The sequence below is a fragment of the Xenopus tropicalis genome, chromosome 1 (genome assembly GCF_000004195.4).
Source record: "Xenopus tropicalis strain Nigerian chromosome 1, UCB_Xtro_10.0, whole genome shotgun sequence".
In the NCBI taxonomy this organism is placed as follows: Eukaryota; Metazoa; Chordata; class Amphibia; order Anura; family Pipidae; genus Xenopus; species Xenopus tropicalis.
In genome coordinates, this window is record NC_030677.2 from 39,288,776 (window position 1) to 39,313,347 (window position 24,572).

General features: G+C 39.2%; 1 protein-coding gene across 2 annotated transcripts in view; it reads right to left on the bottom strand.

Annotated features, from left to right (window-relative positions):
- Positions 1–4,627: 4,627 nt before the first annotated feature.
- The window catches only part of LOC100486035, a 35,935-nt gene continuing 15,990 nt past the window's right edge, over positions 4,628–24,572 (bottom strand). For both annotated transcript variants that reach the window (XM_031895404.1, XM_018095504.2), the window contains 5 exons: positions 23,636–23,693; positions 22,370–22,455; positions 21,258–21,336; positions 5,315–5,407; positions 4,628–4,755 (listed from right to left, as the gene is read on the bottom strand). In XM_031895404.1, the coding sequence (XP_031751264.1) occupies positions 4,714–4,755; positions 5,315–5,407; positions 21,258–21,336; positions 22,370–22,455; positions 23,636–23,693 (358 nt within the window). In that variant the 3' untranslated portion in view covers positions 4,628–4,713. The remainder of the gene's footprint in view (positions 4,756–5,314; positions 5,408–21,257; positions 21,337–22,369; positions 22,456–23,635; positions 23,694–24,572) is intronic.

Here is a 24,572-nt window from a genome sequence, read left to right on the forward strand (position 1 = left end):
AGGTGTACTGCCAAACAGAGTCTCCTATAGGCTGGCAGTCCACATAGGGGCTGCCAAATAGCCAATAACAGTCCTTATTTGGCACCCCCAGGTACATGTTTCATGCTTGTGTTGCTCCCCAAGTGTTTTCACACCTAAATGTGGCTCACGGGTAAAAAAGGTTGGGGATCCCTGTCTAAGAGGAATTGCTGAAAATGTTTATAATAAACAGTTTTTATTCAGCTGCTCTGAATTATCTGTGCGGCATCTGACCATTTGTGCTCAAAGCTTTAACATAACTGAAGTCATAATGCGCAATCGGCAGTTATAAGGATTTATGTAGGAAATATAAAAACTTGGTATCTGGTACTAGCAGCGATGATACCGGAGACTTGTAAACAAAAGCCAAAAGGAATAAATCCTGGATACAGTTTATATCCACCAAAGAGGACTGCACCCAATTATATATATTTCCTTATCTCTCTGATACATTATTGTGTCCATGAGTCCTGCTTTCTCTCACTGTAAGGTTCTTTGTCTGCTTGTGCTGCCTATAATAGAGCAGGGCCAAATATAGCCACAGCTTTAGCAGGAGAATGATTCACTGCAGCAAATCATTGGCTGCACAAGTACATGCGGCTGTTGAAATGCAGCAGTGAGGCGCATATATATATACAAAGCATACAGTTTGTATAGAACTACAGAATTATCATTATATATATAGAACTATAATTATCACATTGAAGATAATGCGCCTGCAGGCAAGGTGCCATTGTAAAGCAGAGAACAGGCTCAGTACATCATTCCATCATTCCTTCCAATGCTACAAACGGGACATTTTCATACTTCCGCTTGAGTTGAAATGCCTGTAGAAAAACCATTGGATTCTGTGTTTTGGGCCGGATTAAATTTAATGAGAAAAGCTTATCTCCTGATTCATTTTCAGATTTTCCCATAGAGCCAGATGCAATTCAATGAGAAAAACGTAGCTCACTGTTTATCACATGAAAACTGGAACTGAACAAGGATAAAAGTTTTTTACCTCCTCAAACTGAATCTCACCCATAAGTTTTCATGTGATTATCCAACATTTTCTCATTGATTTCAAGCTGGTCCAATATAGGGGGCACATTCATCAAAGTACGATTGAGTCTGAATACAAAAAAATCGTACAGTTTTAGAACTGTGCGATTTTTTTCATTAATTTTTCGCAACTTTTTTGTATTTTGCGACAATCTGCGCAACATATGTTGCAACGAGTACAAAAGTTTCGGATTCATTAAAGCTTTGTTATTGTGACTTTCCTTGGGCCAGGTTGGAGCTGCAGAGTGCCATTGAGCCCTATGGGAGACTTTCCTTGGGCCAGGTTGGAGCTGCAGAGTGCCATTGAGCCCTATGGGAGACTTTCCTTGGGCCAGGTTGGAGCTGCAGAGTGCCATTGAGCCCTATGGGAGACTTTCCTTGGGCCGGGTTGGAGCTGCAGAGTGCCATTGAGCCCTATGGGAGACTTTCCTTGGGCCGGGTTGGAGCTGCAGAGTGCCATTGAGCCCTATGGGAGACTTTCCTTGGGCCGGGTTGGAGCTACAGAGTGCCATTGAGCCCTATGGGAGACTTTCCTTGGGCCGGGTTGGAGCTGCAGAGTGCCATTGAGCCCTATGGGAGACTTTCCTTGGGCCGGGTTGGAGCTGCAGAGTGCCATTGAGCCCTATGGGAGACTTTCCTTGGGCCGGGTTGGAGCTGCAGAGTGCCATTGAGCCCTAAGGGAGACTTTCCTTGGGCCAGGTTGGAGCTGCAGAGTGCCATTGAGCCCTATGGGAGACTTTCCTTGGGCCAGGCTGGAGCTGCAGAGTGCCATTGAGCCCTATGGGAGACTTTCCTTGGGCCGGGTTGGAGCTGCAGAGTGCCATTGAGCCCTATGGGAGACTTTCCTTGGGCCGGGTTGGAGCTGCAGAGTGCCATTGAGCCCTATGGGAGACTTTCCTTGGGCCAGGTTGGAGCTGCAGAGTGCCATTGAGTCCTATGGGAGACTTTCCTTGGGCCAGGTTGGAGCTGCAGAGTGCCATTGAGCCCTATGGGAGACTTTCCTTGGGCCAGGTTGGAGCTGCAGAGTGCCATTGAGCCCTATGGGAGACTTTCCTTGGGCCAGGTTGGAGCTGCAGAATGCCATTGAGCCCTATGGGAGACTTTCCTTGGGCCAGGTTGGAGCTGCAGAGTGCTACTGAGTCCTGTGGGAGGCTTCCAAAATCATGCACAGAAGGTTCAAACTCCCGCTATTGATGATCGTTAGGATACGAAAATTTTGTGACTATCACAAACAATCGTTTCAATACAAAAATTTCGGATTGTAAGTACGAAATTTTCATATTCAAACAAAAAGAATTTTCGTGACATTTGTGATCATCAGAAATGATGGGATTTCGTAATTCGGATTCGTACCTTAGTGAATCTGGCCCTAGGTATCCAGTGTTTGGCTGCTTGGTTTGTGAATGTGACCATTATCTGAGCATACAGGATATAGTGTGTGTATGGGTGTCATATATGACTATGTTCTTCCAGTGTGAATCTGTAGGTACTAAACTCACTATGTGAATGCAGTGCTGTAGATTGAGGATTCCATTCCGAGTGAATGTGTTGCTGGAGTGTGAGCTTTCTGTGCAGAGTGACTACAGTGTTGAACTCCTTTAAATGAACTCTAGTAGTTTTCACTGGACCCCTCAGAGACAGGGACATTGGTGTTGCTTTAAGAGAAAGGATTATTAACAACATGTATGTAGAGAAATATACAAGGATGGATACTTCTAACCTAGCCCGGTGGGAGTGGAATTTTATATCCTCTTCCTGAATACACAAAAAGGGTCCCCCCACTTGACTTGGCATACTCATCTCTTAGGTATTTCTTGTATGGGTCTGAGGTGGCCACAAGCACAGTACAACCTGGCACACACATATAGATTTGTGTTTCTGAAATCAATAGAGGTGACTTATATTAAGACCTTGCAACTAAATAGAAAAAATTGTATTGTTTTCCCATCAAGGTTGCATTTTATACAAGTCTACTTAATAACAAGTGCACTGAATTGTCTTCTAATTACAGAGAAAAAGTAATTCAGTTAGAAATGGGTTTCTGGATAAAAGATCCTGTGCTTGTATTTACAAGGTCACAGTAAGTTCCTACCAGAGCAGGCAGTGAGAAGTGATACATCTACACTGGGTACTCTCCTAGCAAGAAAATGCATTATTCATATTAAATAAAAATAGTGCTTCATTCATTATTGTCATATTTGGTGGTGTGGGTCATGTAAATGTTACACTACTGTGTCTAACAATTCATTCATTCGCTATTTTTATCTCCAAAAATGGAGACATTGGCTACTTACCCTGCTACTGATAGTGCTCCTAGGAAATGAGACTGAGTTCATTAAACATGTTAATTAGCTAAACTATTAGCGCAGACTCTAGGCGCATATGTGGAAGCTGTGATTTGTTAACAGACCTCCAAGATAAACTAGTGACACAGTTTAGGAGCAAAAATGTAAAAACTCTGTAAACATAGCTGTGCTTCTTAGTAAATGAAAATAGACTATAGGGGTCATTTAAAATACCCCCGGAAGAAGGGGAGGCAAGATTGCACCCTTAGTGCTCATTCAGGCAGCACGTTTGCCCAGGGGGAATGGCTGCGCTGTGCACATCATACTGGACAAAAAAATTGCCTACATGCCCCTCTCTATCAATACAGCACTAGTCGAGTAGGCCCGTAGGGGGTCCCCACATGGGCAGATAAGCTGCAGAGTCTGTCTGAGAAACCCAAATCGGCAGCTGAAAGCCCGTGTATGGCCACCTTAAGTAGGGTGGGTATGTGGACAAGCATGGGTGCTGGCTCAATGCAGCTCTGTTGTTGTTCCACTTTTCTGGAGTCTCCATTGTTCCACATCCCTAACCTCATTTCTGTATTTTCCCAACTTTTTCCCAGGTATAAGACATTTTGAAATCTTTTTATCTGAACTCACCTAACATAGTTTAATGGGAGGAATCCACTTTCACTTTCTGATAATTTTATCATTTACATTTTCTTATTGCTTTTCAAAATTTCATAACCTTGCCAGTAAGAATAGGAGTCACCGGAATACAATGTTCTCATTACTCTTTATACCCATTAGTTTCATTAATTTATGTGCTTTTTAAGGTTTATAATTGGATATCCACTTTGCTTCCATAACCGCAGTTTTATTTAAACCATAATGATGAAATGTAGGAAAACCAGCATGTCAAAAGACTTGATAAGGAAGCACATTCTTTACCATCATATGTTTTATATTAGCTTCATTTAGCTGACACATATGTCTGACGCAAGGGTGATTCTCCAGACTTGCTACTGACCCCCAAACCCAGATACTTATGTAGCTGCATAGGCCACAGTAGAATTGTAACCACTTGCACCCACACAAGCACAAGGTAGCAGTATTTACCACTGTAACCCCCTGACACCTATAAATGCATGTACCTGTCATATTTATTGAAGCCATTAGTCCAGCAGCAGCAGTTTATAATATATTTATTTGTCATTTTTGCTATGACCAATTGTGTGTGTTTGGCTGTTGGGAACTTGGCCATGCAAGACATGCAGAAAGAAACAAAAAACATTAATTGATTTATAATAAAAAAAAAATGTATGGTTTATTGTAAACATTTATGAATATACATTTTACAGAACACTATAAAGACACTTATACAAACTCAAAAATGTAAGGGTTTGGCTTCTTTTAAATAATCTTGAACCTGAAAAACAGACAGGAATAAAATGGTTCATCATTATGTCCTTTATCTTATTCAATAATATGTTGAACATGAGAACAATTGTGGTTCCTCATTAATTACATCTTTATTCATACACTAGAAGGCCAACAATAAATGGCTTGGCTTTTATCCAAAGCAGTGGAGTAACTGTATTGTGCCAGCCCCCCAGCAAAAAATACTTTGGAGGGGCCTGATGCGCATTGCAAGAACCACGTGCTCACCCAGATGCACCCCCCACTCCCCGCCAGTTCACTCTCAGGTAGGAGAGCAGCGGGGGAGGGGGGGATGTCTCTACAACGATAGAGAAAGTAGACCTTGTTGTTATCAGTTGCTTGTGGGCTGTTTTGTCTTGCAACACATACTGCATTTATACAGGAGAAACTCCATGGTGCCATGGTTCTAGCTTGCTGATTTTCTTTATTGGAACCCCTGTACATAGGTTAAGGGTAGGGGGTTTCTCCTAAGTCCCCTAAGATCAAGTGATTTATTCCTTTTCAACACATGAAAAGCTGCGGAGGCGAGATTTACAGAAATGTCTTACCTTTGTAGAATAGAATTGGGAGGCAAATTCTGTACTCAAGGAGATTCTCTTGATAGCATCAGTTGCAAGGTGCTTAGCCATCTGCACCGTTGTCTAAAATATGCAAACTGAGAGTTTATTAAAGGGCACGTGTGGGGTCCTTTCTCCTATTTTTAACTTAACTTGGAAGACTCCAAAGTATTATTGGGTATTAGCAAGGCATCTATCTTACTGGCCATTTAACATTTTTACTGAACATATTCCCCTTTACGGCTGTGACAGATGGGGATATACAGGGAGATTATTATTAGTCGCCCGATACAAATCCCCATTGTTGCGGGCGATTAATCTCCCCAAAATGCCATCCCACCGGCTAGAATGTAAATCACAGATGGGATGGCATACGCAGCGCTGAAATTGCCTGTGAAGACAAGTACTGGCGATTTTGCAAATCGCTGCGCCGCATATGCCATCCCACCGGAGATTTACATTCTAGCTGGTGGGATGGTGTTTGGGGGAGATTAGTCGCGTCTGTCACAGCCCTTATTCTCCTAACTTATGTCTCTAAATAAATTCTTTTCCATGGCCCCTTGGGTTTGCTGTTTTTTAAGTTAATTAGCCTATCATTACCCAATAGTGGGTTCCTGCCTTGTCCCACTTGGTAGTATCCATAGGGACTAGAAAATAATGAATCTGTTTGTTTGGGATATCTCACCCTTCTATTTTTTTCATTTTACCAATTCTACCATTTCTAATCAAGGGTGTTTAATTTACATCAACAACTTAATTAACTCAGCACTTTTATTAGCACTCTCCACTTTACTGATTATCCGTGGCTTTACATTTTTGATTTCAGTGTTCTAATTAGTTTGTTATGCTCATATGTTATTGCGAAACAATTTGCAGGATAATATATTATCTATCATGTTTATAAGAATTATCCATTAAATATAATATATATTTATTACTTCCAAGGCAGTTTGGAAAAGTGAAAAAAGGCATTTACACCCCCTCACACCCCCTATTAGAGAATGCTGATGCTGTGGTCTGCATCATGTCATGTTGTGTAACAAGTGGAGTGAAGCTTTACCAGTGATGTTGCCCAGGGCAACCAATCAGCAATTAGATTTCAACAGTTATGATGAAATGAAAAAAACTCAAATACTCACATTTTTGAGTTTGAAACAAAACTCAAACTCGAACTGACCGTATAGCTTGACTTTGCCTATGACAAGTCCCATAGATTTCTTTAGAAACTCACAAGCTTTTATATGGCGAATGTTTGCAGTTGGGTTTTTGTTTTTTTTGCACTTAATAAATACCAGACATTTGAGTTTTTAAACCATAACTCAAATTAAGTGCAAAAACACTTGAATAGAAATAAAATACCAAACTCGACTGTTGATAAATCACCACCTAACTGTACACATAAACATGGCAGCGCAGGTGTAGACAGTAAATAAATTATAATACTTTTTTAAAAGCTCATAAGACAAAAACTAGAAACAAACATATTCCCATTTTTTGTTTGTTAAGGAAGTTTTCTGAATTTCCCACAGAGCTTACAATCTATTCTTAATGTCCGAGGCAGAGAACTACAGATTACTTTGTTAGAAGGCATAGGACCAGAGTTCATGGTTTGATAATGCAGTTTATCAGCAGTGCATTAGTCCCTAAGTGATTTAAATTCAACTCTTAAACTGCATAGGCTCTGAATTGTGTCAGCCCTGGGCTCCATTCCAAGCTCATATTTCTAAAAAGTCTTTTGATAGGACTAAGCCAAACTGGAGGGACAATGCACTATAGCCCACAATTTGTTTTATTTCCACGTTACAGTATGTTTTCTCTAGCTTGATTAGGTTTGTATGTTTAATGCAGCCATTAATTTATTGTTGGAAAAAAAAAACCTATGTATGAGCGCATTGACTTTAGGAAATGAATGAAACATTGAAATCTGCAGGACAAAAATAATGAATGCCATTTTGCTTTTAACAAAGAAAACAATATAAATTTGAGTCATTCGCCAAAAGCTGAAACGAATTTGTTATTTATGATTTTCCTCCCATACAGAACATGGAAAAGCAAAACAAATGTCCAAATTCCACGAACTTTCCTCCAATATGCTCTACAATTATTTATTCTGAGAAAGGCAGAACCTTTTATTATTTGTATTGGCCTCCACAATACACGGCCCTTTTGAAGCTTTCAATATTCACCTCTTAATAATGAGAGCAAAATAAAGCCTCTTCCAAACTCTGTACAATAACCTATTTGGAAGCCAATTAAAGCTGCAATGTCAGGAAAGAACAATTTGTACAAAAATGACATTTCTTGAAATCAACACAAAAATGCAAGTAAGACTATTTAAAAGCAAATGAAGGGGAAGGGAAAAAAAAACTGCTACAAACATTTAACACTTGGGGTAGCAGACCCTACAACTTCGGGGGGCCCAGTAGTGAAGATGGACCAATGAGCACCTAAATGATTTCCAGTTTCAATATACATCTGTGAAACAAGTCATTCATTGCCGTAGTATGCCTATAAGAATAGGTATTGGATCTATTTTCTGGAAACCCTTTATCCAGAAACATTGAAATTACAGAAAGGTCAGGTCCCAAAGACTCAATTTTAATAAAGTAATTCAATTTTTTAAAAATGATGACCTTTTTCTTTGTAATAATAAGACAGTACCTTGTACTTGATCCTGACTAAAATATAATGAATCCTTATTGGAGGCAAAATATTCCTACTGGGTTTATTTAATGTTTAAATGAATTTAAATAGACTTAACATATGGAGAAATAAATTACAGAAAGACCTTGGGAAAAAACAGGTCACCATAGGTAAAAGGTCCCATACCTGTATATTAATATAGGTAATACTCTCTTGCTATTAGATGTAGCGTAACCTTAAAGGGACATTATACTGAGCTGTTGTGGATTTAAAATAGGATAGTTCAACTTGACCTTGGTAAATAATGCCTTGGAGCAGCAGGATATCTAATCCTACAATATGCAAAATGCTTTACTCTCTATTATAGGTAATTAAACAGCGCAATCCTTTATGACACATAATTCTGTAAGGAAAGTTGAATTTTCTGTTGGCCTCATTGACTGATAGATTGTATGATAGACAGTTTTCTTGAGTGCATATAGACAACTTTTTCACCCAAGTGCACATGCAAGTACAGAGAACTGAGAGATGTCCAAAATATGTGTAAAGTCTCATTCTCATTTTGGGATACAACATAGAATGGACATAGAATGACATAGACATTCCTCTTACATTACAGCGGAATCTGATATACCAAAGCACTGTGGTACGTAATAGAGGCCACATTCCAATTTGTTTTGGTCTCCTTTCATGTAAGTAGCAGGTGAAAGTATTGTAAAATAAAGTAAAACTGAACTCATTTATCTATTTGTATTATGTTATCCTTTTTGATGTTTGATGGTGGTTAGGGGTTGTCATAAATACAACAATGTTAAAGGCCCATTTAACAGGAAAAAATATCAGTTGTATTGAACTGATACTTGTACAATGCTATCTTTTGGAGGCAAAGTCCCTTTTTATTAAACAGTGCATCTTCTATGCCCTTATCATTACTGATTCTTTTTAGCTGAGCATTAGATAAAACACATTCATGATTTGAGCCAAAAGTCGGTGGAATAGAATCATTTGCTATTGCCATAGATTGTTGCTAGCTTGGTTAACAGTAAGTACAAGGTACTGTATTATTATTGGTACACAGAGTCAAAAAATCTGTCTTAAGAATTACTTGTTAAATAGGGCATTAAAAGGGTCATGTACTGATGGTGCAGAAAATGCAAAAAAAAACCATTGCATTTGTCACTTTCCCCATAGTCAGTATCTATGCTCACAGGCTTGGAGTGCAAGAACCTGTGTCAATCCCACATGGGTACAGCACTGCCTCTTTTCAGCAACACCGTACTGGTAAGAGGGGAGTGGATGGAGCCACATAGGCTAAGGTCCCTATCACATTCACATACACTATGGGGCTGATTTACTAAGACACGATTTCGAATTTGAATTGGAAAAATTCCGATTGGAAACGAACATTTTGCGACTTTTTTGTATTTTTTGCGATTTTTTCAGCGTTTTTACGATTTTTGCGTAAAAACGCGAGTTTTTCGTAGCCTTTACGAAAGTTGCGCAAAGTCGCGATTTATTCGTAGCGTTAACACTTGCGCGCAAAGTCGCGCCTTTTTCGTAGCGTTAAAACTTAAAAGGCGCGACGTTTCGCGCAAGTTTTAACGCTACGAAAAAATCGCGACTTTGCGCAACTTTCCTAATGGCTACGAAAAACTCGCGTTTTTACGCAAAAAACGTAAAGACGCCGAAAAACTCGCGTTTTTACGCAAAAATCGTAAAGACGGCGAAAAAATTCGCAAAATTACCGATCATTACGAAAAAAACACAATCGGACGCATTCGGCCCGTTCGTGGGTTAGTAAATGTGCCCCTTAGGGCAATTATATTGGCAAATTAACCTACCTGTATGTATTTGGAGTGTGGGAGTTAACCTACACAGGCACAGGAACAGGCCCAGACTGGCAATCTGTGGATTCTGGCAAATGCCAGAGGGGCTGCTATAAAATGCCATAGACAGTCACTATTTATTGGGCTGGTGGGGGGCTGTTTGGGCCTCTGTGTACTTGAAATGTCAAGGCCTATTCTGTATCTGGACTTGCACTGGATGAACACACAATCTCTTTGCAGATAGTGCTCAATTCAGAATCAGGCTTATTGGAGAAGGAAAGGTACAATCATTGGGGGGGGCAAAATGTTAGGCACCCCCAGTGACTGTAATCGCTTACCTTATGCCCCAGGCTGGTGCTCCTGCCCGCGGTAGCTGCGAGGGAGTGACCCTCTTCGTATCACTTGCGCATGGGCAGTAGAGTGAAAAGCAAAACAAAAAAGCCGACATTTTCACTCTACTACACATGCCTCGGCCCCAGAATTGTGAAGACAAAAGACAGGAGGAAGAGGATTGCTTGTTCACAGCTACCCCAGGACCGAGGCTGGTGCAGTTTTCTCCTAACAGGAGCACCAATCTGGAGTATCAGGTAAGCGTTTTTGCACCCCCAGTGATTTTACCTTTCCTTCTCCTTTAAGACACAAGGCAGATTTGCCTCCCACTAACTAATGGTGAACTCTGACTTTCATCCATTGATAAATACAACTATACACATACCGTAGAAATGAGTAGAGAGCGGTAGAGTTTTACTGTAGTGAGCTCTGAATTAAAAAAAAAAAGAATACTGGGATTTTGGAATGTCAAAGCACATCTTGTCCACTCACAGTATCCAGAAAAGAAAACTCAAAGGAGTGTTGCAGTTTTGCACTCCAAACCCATAACTATTATATAGATTATTTTTTTGATTATTCCTGATTATCCTTTAGCCATGAATACTAGACCTTTACTTTAAGTTCAGTCATAATGAGTCATAATCAGTTAAAGGAGAAATAATATAATTGCTCACCTGAGACCCCTGAAAAACATTTTCACTAATAAACATTTCTTCATTTGCTTTACTAATGGTACTGGGAGTAATGTAATAAAAGTTGAAAGGTTTGCATCATGTCTAGTAAGTAGTCCATAGCGACCAACCAGCCGGCAGCATTTACTGGACATCTGACTGATTGATATTTGTTAATGGACCTGTTACACGTTCTGACTTTTATTTCCTTACCCCTAAGTGTTTTAGAAGAAAACTTTCACTGTTGCTGCCAGTAAGTGTAGAAGCTTTCATTACTGCTGAGAGTGATTTAAAGGGAGTGACAGAATGTGTCTTAACGCTGTTGTTTTCAAGCAGAATTTAGAAGAAAAAAAAAAAAAACAGAGGAGAGTATTTTGAAGAAGTTTTGCAAATGTTCTTGCTTATGTGATCTTCCAATGCCAACAAAAATTCTTATATATATAAGACATTAAAGAAAAACCTTTGCCCTGAAAAGTGTTTCTTTGAATTGTGATAAAAGTACAGTGAGTGACAGGAGTGATTAGAGGGAATTAGACACGAGGAAAGATGGAAAAGGTTCAGTTAAACCTGTCTGCAAAATGAATGTGTGAGGGGCCTGGCATTGTATATATCAATCAGAGAGATAGGATCCGAAAGCTTTAGCATTCTGAGATGATAATGAACAACTACACACAGAAAGTTCAAAAGGATAAAGAATATGCAGCATGTAGAGAACTGTCAAACCAAACTGGCAGCAAGAGTTAAAAGCGCTATTATAATATTTGAAATGAATTGATGTAGGGTTGAGTCATTAGGCTGACATTCTATAGTATGTAATTAGTTTACATTACAAAGATTAAAGGCCAGAAATATTCCTGCAAGGCTGAATACCTGGATTTGGTGTTCAAATATGATGTTTCTGTGCCCATTACTTTACAATAGACATAGACAAATGATTCCCTGTATGATGATGTTGAACTGCAATTTCCAGAATTTAAGAGGCTGTCACTGCTGAAGAATTAGAAACCCTACGGGCAAGTCATTTGATGAGCTGTTAAGGGATCACATTCAAAATTATGTTTTGGAGAATGGCATTACGAGCAGTAATCAGCATGGCTTTATGAAGGGCAGGTCATTTCAGACAAATTTAATTGCTTTTTATTATGAGGTTAGTAAGAACTGGACAGGGGGGTTGCAGTAGATGTGATCTATTTGGATTTTGCCAAAGCGTTTGATACAGTGCCCTACAAACGACTGCTTTCTAAACTAAGGTCTGTTGGTCTTAGTGAAGTCGTTTGCACATGGATAGAAAACTGGCTACAGGATCGGGTACAGAGGGTGGTTGTTTATGGTACATTCACTTCTTGGAGTAAGGTTCTCAGTGGGGTCCCTCAGGGTTCTGTAATGGGGCCACTTATATTTCATTTGTTCATAAATGACTTAGGGGAGGGTATTATAAGTAATGTATCAGTGTTTGCAGATGACACAAAACTCTGCAGCACAATTAATTCCATCCAATGTGGCATCCTTGCAGCAGGATCAAGACAAACTGGCAATCTGGGCAGCTAAGTGGCAAATGAGATTTAATGTCAATAAATGTAGGGTCATGCACCTGTTATATGCAGCCCCTTAATAGGACTTCACTAGGCGAATCCATAATGGAGAAGGGAGAGTAGTTGTAGATAATAAACTTGGCTGTAGCAAGCAATGCCAGGCAGCAGCTGCAAGGGCAAACAAGGTTTTGAGCTGTATTAAAAGGGGCATAGATTTGGGAGGGGAATATTCTTCCACTGTACAGAGCACTGGTAAGGCCCCATCTAGAATATGCCATTCAGATTTGGTCTCCACTGCTCAAACGGGATATGATTGGGTTAGAGAGGTCCCAAAGAAGGCAAATTAAGCTGGTAAAGGGTAAGGGAAGTCTCAATTATGAATAAAGACTGGCTAAGCTGTGGTTGTTTACGCTGGTGAAGATTAGTTAAGGGGTATATAATAACTATGTATAAATATATAAGAGGATCATATAATAATCACTCAAATACATTATAAACCAGTAGTTCTGAGCTGTGAAGTTGTGAAATTCCCTCCCTGAACCAGTCGTACTGGCTGATACATTAGATAGCTTCAAGAAGAGGTTGGATGGCTTTTTAGCAAGTGAGGATACAGGGTTATGAAAGCTCATAGCTCAAAGCTGATCTGAGGACTGATCTGATTAACATCTTTGAGTCATTACGGAAATTTCTCACCCTCTGGGGCATATTGTAGAGGCTTCAGTAGGGGGTGGAGCCACCAACCGCCAATCAGATATCACTCGTTGGCTTTCAGTGGGGAAATTTAAATTGCTGCCATTTAGACACTATTAAAACCAGGGTCCCCAAACTTTGCACAGTGGTTTTTACTATATAACTGTGGCCCAAGGTTAGAGAAAGTGGGCAGAGCCCATTCAGTTCTCAAACTTACTTTTCTAGTTTGTATATGTAATTGCTATTGAAAGCAGCATTTGCTGAACTCCTGGTTGTTACTTTTTAAACAATGTTGCAAGTGCCAGGCTCCTCCAGCAAGTCAGGTCTGTCAGTCTGCTGCTTGTGTTACACTGTTTCAAACGCCTGAGCCCCCAGGGCAGAGTGATACTAATATTTACAGTTAGTATTAGTAGTTGTATATATGGTTGAGTGGATAGATAGGTCAGTATGGGTCTGTATGTGAGTGTATAGATAGGTCAGTATGGGTCTGTATGTGAGTGTATAGATAGGTCAGTATGGGTCTGTATGTGAGTGTATAGATAGGTCAGTATGGGTCTGTATGTGAGTGGATAGATAGGTCAGTGTGGGTCTGTATGTGAGTGTATAGATAGGTCAGTGTGGGTCTGTATGTGAGTGTATAGATAGGTCAGTATGGGTCTGTATGTGAGTGTATAGATAGGTCAGTATGGGTCTCTATGTGAGTGGATAGATAAGTCAGTATGGGTCTCTATGTGAGTGGATAGATAGGTCAGTATGGGTCTGTATGTGAGTGGATAGATAGGTCAGTATGGTCTGTATATGAGTGTATAGATAGGTCAGTATGGGTCTGTATGTGAGTGGATAGATAGGTCAGTATGGGTCTGTATGTGAGTGGATAGATAGGTCAGTATGGGTCTGTATGTGAGTGGATCGATAGGTCAGTATGGGTTTGTGTGTGCTGGGTTTACTTGGAAAGGTTGAACTTGATGGACTCTGGTCTTTTTTCAACCCTATGTAACTATGGGTCAAGAGATTTCATTTCTTTTGGGCTAACAGATACCCTAATTTAATTGAAAGTACATTAACCTTAATGTCTAATTCATAGACAGGAAATGTCCAGCTTTATCAGGATATATAGCAGGCTCATGTACATAATGTAGGCTTAATTGTAAATACAGTTATGTTTCATTGAAACATTGACTTTGAAAACCACTTCTGATTTTCCCATTGCATTAATTAATGATAGCCAATGTATACTTGTCTTAACTTACTGTCATTTCCCAACTGGCTTAGACTGCAGTTTCAGTCTTGCCAAAACTCATTATTGTCAGGCTTGCCTCAGCCTTTCTTATCCCCCTATAAAGTGCTTTTGGGGTGTTGCACAAAGCAAGCATGGGAGTATGGCCTAAACTCTAAAATGTCATTGAAGCCATGGAGAGCCAAGTAAGGGTTGGAAAATTGTATAAAACTGTAAATATGGGTATTATCTTAATATATATACATTAACTGCAACATTGAAGGTAAAATCGTAAAACTGTGTATTCGATTAGTGGAGTAGACTAGAGGTACATATGTATAATACTGTAACAGGCAGGCAAATGAGGACTGTGCAAATGTCACCTCCAGCCTGCAGATGGGCAGCCTTAGACAATCTGGAAACAGTAAGGCTGATACCATGTGACTTTGCAAGGAGAGATGGGAAAGAGGAAGCCAAGGCAATAAGGCAAGGAGAGAGCATGCACAGATCTGGCAGAAGGGAGAGAGAGAGACCCCCTGGGATGCATGGTTGGAAAAAGTGCAGGAAAGGTTGCACCAACTGCAGGTTCCCCTTAGTGTGCCAGTAAGTGTCAGTCAGGGAAGGATTTTACTCTCCTTGCACCTAAGCAGTGTTGGACTGGGACCCCAGGGGCCCACCAGAAAACCTTATATCATAGGCCCCCTCTCCAAACTATTTTTCCTCCTTTCCTCACCCAACCTCTTTATTCTCCTAGTTTCTTTTATTTACTGTACATGCTAGCATCTATTCTTCCATCTATTTCTCCTCTTCATTTCCATTTAGAAATAGGTAATGACCATATAGCAGGCCATTTGGTAAAGGGCAGGAGGGCCCACTGACACCTGGGCCCACCGGGAGATTTCCTGGTATCCTGGTAGGCCAATCCAACACTGATTGTACTTGGCAGCATTTAATGTACTTCCAAGTTTCTCTTTCAAAGAAAGCATGTGTAAGAAGCGGGATTACAATAATGCAGACTAATTCATTTCTCTGTGTATTTTGTTAATGTGATTCATATGGTAAGTCTTTGACTTGGCTGTAATAGTTAATGTAGCCTGCCTATATGTATCCAGAGAATTAAGTCCTCTGACCTCATATGTTGATTTATTTATGTCTTTTTGTTTTGCTACTATCTGTCATACTGTCTGTATTCCCTACCCCAGTGCATTGTATAGTACTGTTGAATATGCTGGCACTTTTTTAAAAAAATCTATGCTCTGGGTACTTTTAAGTTTGGTTCTTTGTGAAAGCAACGTTAAAGCCTGAAGAGAATAAAAAGAGAGAAACACATCCTTTACACACTGTTAACACAGTTTCATGGCATCTTGCTGATCTGCTTTACAGTAAATGTAAAAAATGATGCAGAATCCCAAGGTACAGCCATTAAAAGATTGCATGTGTTTCCTCTCTAAACAAAGCACTAGGGCACTGTATACTTCACAGAAAGGTTTAAAGCAGAAAAAAATTTAAATGTTAGCATATTTATGGTAAGGCTATAGCTTTACAATGCCCTGCCTTACTGGCAATGAAATACCTTAGAATAGGGGTCCCCAACCGTGGCCTGCGTTCTAACGGGCCGCCTCTGTGAATATGCTGTGTGCGCGAAGCGCCGCCTGAAGAAAGGCGCGTAGAAAAGCGTAACGTCTTTATAGGCGCAATGCTTTTATATGCGCCTTTCTTCAGGTGGCGCTTGGCGTACACAGCATATTCACCAGCAATTAAATGAATGCGCTGGGGGAGAAAAGCGCAGCATGGATGACCACCCTGCACATATAAAGGCGCGGAAGAACGTGTTGCGCATATAAAGGTGCGAGTGAACGCGCGCAGGCCCACCCCCCCACCTGGTCTGTGGAAAATTTTTTGTGCTTGACACCGGTCCCTGCTGCAAGAAAGGTTGGGGACCACTGCCTTAGAACACAAGAGACCCAGAGCCCCAGTACTGGTGACTTTCCATAGTGACCAGTGATGACCTTACTAACCTTCCAAGTGATTATGATTCTTGATTCTAATGTTGGGATGTGTAAGATATTCAGCACTAACTAGCAGCACAGCTCCCTGCCGGGTCCTGCCTTGTATGAGTTGACTTTATATAGTAACTGAACATTATTAAAGGAATACTGTCAGTTAATAGAGCCTCTCCAGTGGAATCCTGCATTTTGTAGATACAAAAAGGCAACATTTCGGGGAAAAGCCTTGAAAAAAGGGCCCAGTGTGGCCCAAAACATTGCCTTTTTATCTACATTGTGGAGCCATTAAAGAACTTTTACATCACTCATTTTTGTCTTTTTGGTGTGCTGCAGTGAAACTTGATGTAATAACATTATACAACCCCTAGCAGTTAGGGTCTTTCCACTGTTCAGTATCAAACCAAAAAAAGGGTTTTCTACCATGATAGATTATCCCTTTAAACTAAGCATCAGTAAATATATTGGGGTGGTCTGTAGTTTTGGGCTACTCACTAACTGCCCTAATTGGTGAGTAAGAAGATAGATATATTAAGCTCACCACAGTCACAGACCTGAATACCTTAACATATATGTGCAACACTTCTAATCTGTAGAATGGGACAACGGGTGCCCAGATATCAGTGTCACCTTCCGTGTGTGCCAGTATCCCTGTAACTCTATTCTCAGGAATTACCTCTTACGTCTACTGACTGTTTTAAATGCCAAAGAGCTTTTGTTTATACTAATGGAAGCCATTAGTGGGAAAAAGTATCTGTCTGACTGGCATCACTTGCTAAACAAGCTTTAATGGCCCAACAACAACTGCAATCTTTCATTTTAATTTGGTTACATACAATAGCACCCTGGCACACTAACCTGGCAGAATGTCCTCAACTCCACACCATAAATGTTACTTTAGATTCAGGGGCATATTTACTAAAGGCTGAACATTTTGGAATATCTTCCCTAAAAAATAAAAATTCCCCACTTCATTGCCAATGTACAAAAAGAAGGGTATGACAAGTTTTGTAGAATTTTGGAAATTTCTCTTCTCTAGGTAAAATTTCTCAACTGAACATTCTCCAATTTACTAAGAGCACAAGAATGAATTTCTGCTTAGAGAAATGTCTCCAGCTTGAGGCTGGAGAACTGCCATTATAAAGGCAGAGCAGCCATTTTTGCATTTCATTATCTACATGACCTCCACCATGCTAATATTGCTAATATGACACATACATGATTTCTATAGCAAAAATTTGCCTGAAATTTTTTCCCACTTCCCACTTGCATGGAGAAAATCACTGGTGAATTTTCACTGAGAATTTACGCCAGGGTAAAAATGCACAATATTTATCTTACAACAGTGCACTGAGTTTTAATAAATCTGAGATGTGTTGTGAAAATAATTGAGGTGAACTAAGGTGAAGTTAGATGAGGAGAAAATTCTTTCTTTAGTAAATATTCCCCTATGAGAGAAGAAGCGATCCTAAAATGCAGTAATGAAACAAAAAAAACAAACTGGGTCTGAGAATCTGGCAACTGAAGCCATTTGGTTTGGAAGTATTTCCCTTTTCTCACAGACCAGGCTCAAACATTTGGATTTCTAGAAAGTTTATTAGTGATACTGTCATGATTTTTATGGTGTGCTTTTTATTTCTAAATTATACTGTTTACATTGCAAATAATTCACTTTAGCATTTAAAATTTTATTCTAGAAACAACAAATGTATTTTCTTTTAGCTGTAATATTGGTGTGTAGGCTCCATCTCAGTGCATTGTGCCTGAGTCTGAGTTTTCAGAAGGAGCCAGCGCTACACATTAGAACTGCTTTTAGGTAACCTATTGTTTATCCTACTCCCATGTAAGTGGAGGAGTCCCAAGCTGGACTTGGATTTCTTACTATTGAGTGCTATTCTGATATCTACTGGGAGCTGCTATCCTGCTGCCTTCCCATTGTTCTGCTGATTGGCTGCTGGGGAGAAAGGGAGGGGGTGAAATCACAACAACTTGCAGCGCAGCAGTAAAGTGTGACTGACGTTTATCAGAGCACAGGTCACATGGCTGTAGCACCCTGGGAAATGAAGAATATGGCTAGTCCAATGTGAAATTTCGAAATTACGGATTTCAATGCAGGATTCTGCTGGAGAAGCTCTATTAACTGAAGCATTCTGAAAAAAACATGTTTTCCCATGACAGTATTCCTTTAAGATTTTTACACAGACCAAATGAAACATCACATTACATCACATGACATAAACTACTATCGACTATGGTACATGACCTACCTACTACACAAGACAAAGAAGGCCTGTAAGTGACCTCTACCTCTTTTAGTGTTGGGTCAGACCCTTATTGCCTCTGCTCCCCTGCCCTATTTAGTTTTGGATTGGGGAGAAGATAGGATTTAATTCCTTTATTAAATCCACTGCACTTGTTGTGCACTTATTTGTTTATAAGAATAACATATTTTGAATTATTAAAGTACAGTGATAAAAGGGTAGCCATTTGTAATAGGGAATTCTACTGAGCTTGTCCCATGATCATTTCCCTTTGACACACAGAGCATCAAATGCTTCTGTAATTAGAGTAGTGTCCTTGTCAACAGGAAGATTGTATTACTTGGAAAGAATGCATGTCTTTATTGAGGGATGAAAGAATGACCAAGAAATATACATACTGTATCTATCTGTCTATTTATCTATGTATCTATCATCTATCTAAATCTATCTATCATATATATATATATATATATATATATATATATATATATACACACATATATATTCAGTATATAAGCTTGGGTGTATGCCAGCCAATGTAGCAGAGGCCTCATCTAATATTAAGGAATATTAAACATTGTTCTGTAATATGTTTTTTAGCCAGCTAGAGGGGAATTTCTTTCATACACATTCCTGCATTAGATTTAACGTGGAGCCCAATTTGTCATCTGTATATTTCCCATTTTATGTACCTGCCTCATACACATCCCATTACGACTGCTTCACATGCAGCTTTCATTAAAATATAATAAAGAAGCAAGGCAGGAGTTTGCGGCTATTACCTTAATTGAATAGAGTTTTATTGGCTAGTGAAACAGCGAGATGCTAATATTTATGGCCTGGGTATAGGAACAATATTGGTTTAACATCTGCTTATGAACAGATCACAAAGTACATTAATTCCTCTTTACCAAGAGTTTGTTGATGCCCTTGCACTATCTGTCCCTCAGCTTGCCTCTTGCACTCCCACTTCTCTTTCTTTGTTTTTAGTTCTTCTAGATATAATAATAGCCGTTGCTTTCTGCTAATAAAAAGTAAATCAAATGGCTGTTTGACACATTAATGTTAGGTACATACTTTATTAAGCAATTAAATATGCTCACGTGGCCACCATAATTCACATCAATGCAGCAGCTTTGTGCTAAATTATATTTAATGATGTTCGCATTTGAGTAATTTAAAATACTTTGATGTACCAAACTGCCCTTTTTATGACAAAAGTCTTTTAATTTGTAAGATTTTGACCTTTATGAAATTTTAAATGCATCTGGGCTGAAGATGAAATGTAAATCTAATGACATGTAAGTAGATTCCCGTATTGCCCTGTAGGGATCAGAACCCCGTCAATTACAGTTTACCAGCATATGTGGAATACAATGATCCAGTTGCCCTAAGGCCACACAGCTAGATAACAAGGGGTTAGGGCTCCCTCAGGAACTTTGGTAGAGTTGCAATGGTAGAGTTGTAAAAGCTATTAGAGACTTATACAGAAGAATTTACAGGATAATGGGAATAACATGTATGTCTGCATGATCAGTGGCCTGTTCACATGTTCATGTACCAGTAACACATATCACTCTCTTTCAGTTCAGTGAACCTAGATTGGGAGGGGATTTATTAACATTCAGATTGTGGTTTTATCTTTGTTTAAAACCACAACTAAACTCATTTCCACTAATGAGAGTCATTTACCAAATAATCTGAAGGAAAAAAAGCGTGAACAAAAAAAGACACAGAAAAAATGCAAAAACTGCAACTTTTTTTGACTTGAAAACCAAAACTTTTTGTATTGTTGCCAGCGTCAAAAAAACACAAAAACCTTTTAAAAAAGCATAGAAAGATCTTCCAGTTGTAAAAGAGACATCTGCCACTGACTTCTACATGATCTAAACAAGTTTAAGTTTTTTTGTGTATTTTTGCGTCTAGAACTGTTGCAGTTTTGTTGCATAATAAATCCAAACAAATTCACTTTTTTCCCCACAACAAAATCAAGCTTTCAGTGACAAAGAATCCAAACCAAAAAAATCAAGCATTAGCCCAGACAGAAGTGCAAAAACCAGACCTCTCAAGGAACAGGTGGGAGTTTCAGGGAACAAGTATAGTACTGTCCATATCACTATTCAGCACCATTGATGCATTGACCATTACACACTGTATACACAATACCTGTGTAAAAATGTGGAGATCATGTGCCACTGTAAAAGGGGTTCTAAACTAGAATGTAAGGATGTGCATAGTACCATGCAACCCAAACAGAAGCATTCAATTTTATACTACAAGGGTAAAAGATATTTTTATGGGTGGGTGAATATATTTATACTTAAATGGCTAGAGTTTTTAAATCAATAATAAAATTGTTACTAATTACTTTAAACTATGTGTTGCAATTTTAGGGAAAGAAAAATCATTCTTACTTTGTATCAAGGGCAGACATAAATGTAATTACCATTGATCTTGTGGCAATACATTGATCTGTATACTGCAATTCTGGCAAATGTGAACAGTAGCCATGTCTTGCTTCCTGGCACTATAGCGGGCAGTCTTTAGATTTATAGTGAAAGCAAACTTATGGGAAGAGCAGTTATCTGAATAGCTAAATTATTTGTTTATAAAATTCATAACATTTGGTGTAGTCTTATATGTTAAGAGCATACATGAAATCAGGAGTCCTTGCTGACTAATGATGCAGCAATTTACCACTTCAGATAATAGTTTTAAATACATACAATGATACTGCTCATATTTCCATTTTTAGTACTAACCTCAAGAATGATTTCCTCCATAATCAGCTGGACAGCCCGATCCATAAACAATTCTGACATGACCTTTTTATGCTTTTTTCTTTGATTGGTTAACTTAAGGCAAAAATTAAATGAATTGGGATAAAAGATAGTTTAGCAGAATGCTTAAATTTGAAGGTGTTTAATAATTCTATACACATGTTTGCCCTGTACAGTAAAATAAATGTGGCCATACACAGGCAGATTTCAGTTGCTGATTCGGGTCCTTCAGAATGCAGTTTATCTGCCCATGTATGAGCACCCCTGATGGGCCTATCCCTCCGATTACTGGCCTAAAATTGGGCAGATCTCAATTGGAAAGGTTTGATTTTCTGTTGGATCAAGGATCACATCGCCTTATTAATTTGGTCTGACGGAGCCAATGCCCATCCCCAACCCTATCCCCCATACTGTTGCCAATGAAGTAAACTGTAATGAAGTATGTCCCTCTATTCCCTTCTCCACGTCATTTATTTGCCCTCCTGGCTAGAAGGATAGACAATGATTCTAAAATTTAAAAGTGCCTCATTTACTTATAAACTCACCTCCCCTTCTTTCCTGCAACATTTGGGTCAGAAGCTGGGCTGTCCACCCTAAATGACTACTATGTGGACTTGTCTTTGTATTTAACAATTTTAAAAAATGCATGTTCCTTTACCAAAAAAGTGGAGCATCATCAAGCTGGATTCCCGGTGAGCTCACATATATGCTACGGAACGTGACTTGTAATATCCCTATATTTGGGGGTAATACAATATATTACCTTTTAAAAGTTTTGTGCAGAGGGCTCCCCATATTACAAAGAGGCAGAAAATCACTAGTGTATGTAAGGCACATCAAGCACTGGACAGACTTCAAGCAATGTCAACCAATTAATTTTAGCAAAACTGATACGTATACCAGTTGTATTTGAGCAGCAGGATTGTCAGGGAGATGTGTATTTCATCTGTGAAGTACTGTACATTATTATATTAAGCACCCTCTGTTGAGAAATGTGTATATTTTTTAATAAATATGAAACCCTGACATTATAGAAGGCACATATACAGGTCTGTAGAAAGGCTATATAGAGTTATATTTGCGAGAAAGGATACTCTGTGACTGGAGACATCTGTCTGGGCGCAAGAGATAAATGGATGTTCATAACTTCCTCTACTACTTCATCAAGAAATAAATAATCCTGAAAGAGAAAGACATGCAGAACATTCGCTGACAATTCATTATGTTGTTGGATACAAGATAAAATCCATATAGTTCGCTTCTAAGTAATTTAGAGAGATAACAATTAAATTCAACAGAGGCAAAAATGAATGGGGCCAGCTTGTATACTCCCCTGCTACTTGAGCCAGAATGGAGGGGGCAGGAACAGACAACAAATTAGGGTGTGCTGTCACACTGACCTGCTCAATTAATCAGATTTGAATAATACATCCTATACTTTGTGAGCTGGCTGAAGGAGCCTGTGCATGCAGAGCTGTACTAAAGAACCCAGTGTGCATGCACAACCTTGTACCTGGAATGGATGGTGGCTAATGGTGAGCACTGGCTACTACTTGGTGCCCAGGGTTCAATTCCAGCCAGTGCACTAGGTTTCCCTTGGATACTCTGGTTTCCTCCCACACCCCAAAACTATACTGACAGGTAAATTGGTTCCTAGTGAATGTGATAGGGATCTTAGATGGGGCAAGGACTAATTTAAAAGTGCAGTTAGTATGTTGTACCTATCTGATTAAAAGTATAAGGAACTCAGATTGCATGCAAGGAGCTGTATATACCCCAGCTAAAGATGACATTTTAGAATAAGCAAATGATTTAACTACCACCACCCCTATATATAACAAAAAACAACAACACTATTCAGTGCATGTATGAGAGTTAGAATGACAGTTAGATATACTGTAGGATGGTCCTTGACGTAGGGGTTTCATCTGCAGAGCCAAAGAATAAATAGTTGAAAGCAAAGGGTTAGGGGGGACCTTGCTTACTGTATTTGTTGGACTGAAGGATGAAAAACATACTTGTTTTGGCAAAAATTTGCCAAATTTTACAAGATCCGTTGGCAAAAATTACATGATCAGTTGAAGATGTGACCATTTATAAGACAGCTCAATGGAAATTATCATGAAAACCAAAATTTACTATATGTTGTAGCTCATGGAAATGAACTGTCAACATTTAATCACTAATAATACTGTTTAAGAAATAAGTTAATGTTCACTATCCCCATCACAGCATTCTGTCTTTCTACAGGCTTTATGTTTGTGTTAAGGCCAGTTAACTCTAATACAACATATACTGTATAAAAGCAACATAAATATTTTAAAAAAAAAAAATCATCCCTGCCATCCAAATAAGCATACCATGTCAACGTTTTTTAGAAGGTCAGTCCCAGCTGGCTTTATGATTTGATTTTTTTTCCTATAAAAACATAATAGAAAGACTGATTGTTATCAAACAGTTTTTGTATGTGACATAAACATATTGCATTTTCCATTACTGTGTAATAACTGGTTTGAATGTCTTCATTATATGGCAAACTTATGCAGATTTTATGGATATAATTAGGCTATAGTAAGACAAGGCTGTTTCTTGGCTTGACCGCTTACCTCTGCTTTGTGACAGCTCTGCACACCAGAGATTGCATTTTTATGCCAAAATCCGCTCTGTGTGTGTGTCTGCACCCAGGCTGACACTGTGCCTACAGGTGCAGAACCATCATGGAGTGGAAGTAAGCAGTCAAACAGTTCCTCTGCCTGTGTTTATCCCCAGCCTGGTCTGTCCATAGGCTTAAGGTTAAGATGGCAGATGTAGTTTTGGATAGTTGAAATCCATTACTAGAGACCAGACCCATATCCTCTTTCTACCATATACCCTACATTTACCCGGTCCTATACATTAAAGTAAATGCTATCACCATGTTAATTTTCCAATGTAGAAACTAAAGATCATTTATGCAATTTCATATCACCATGTTTTTTCCTCTTGCAGTCAACTTCACAAGACTTCGGAAAACAAAGCAACGTGCATGCCTTTCCACCGGTGATTCAGTTTGTTGGAGGTGAAAAGGCATTACAGAGAGATTAGTCAACCACAGTAGCAGAGATTTTTCACTGTGTGACTAATCTCTGTGTGGGACATTAGCCTTAAGGGACCGAATAGTGTTTGGAATATATACAAGAAGCAAGGAGCCAGACTACAGCCACACAAAATTTGCAGCTGAATCTCATAAATGACTCTGCCTTCACAGTTTGGTCACAATGGTATAGTTATCTTATATTGCTTCTTCACCACTATTAT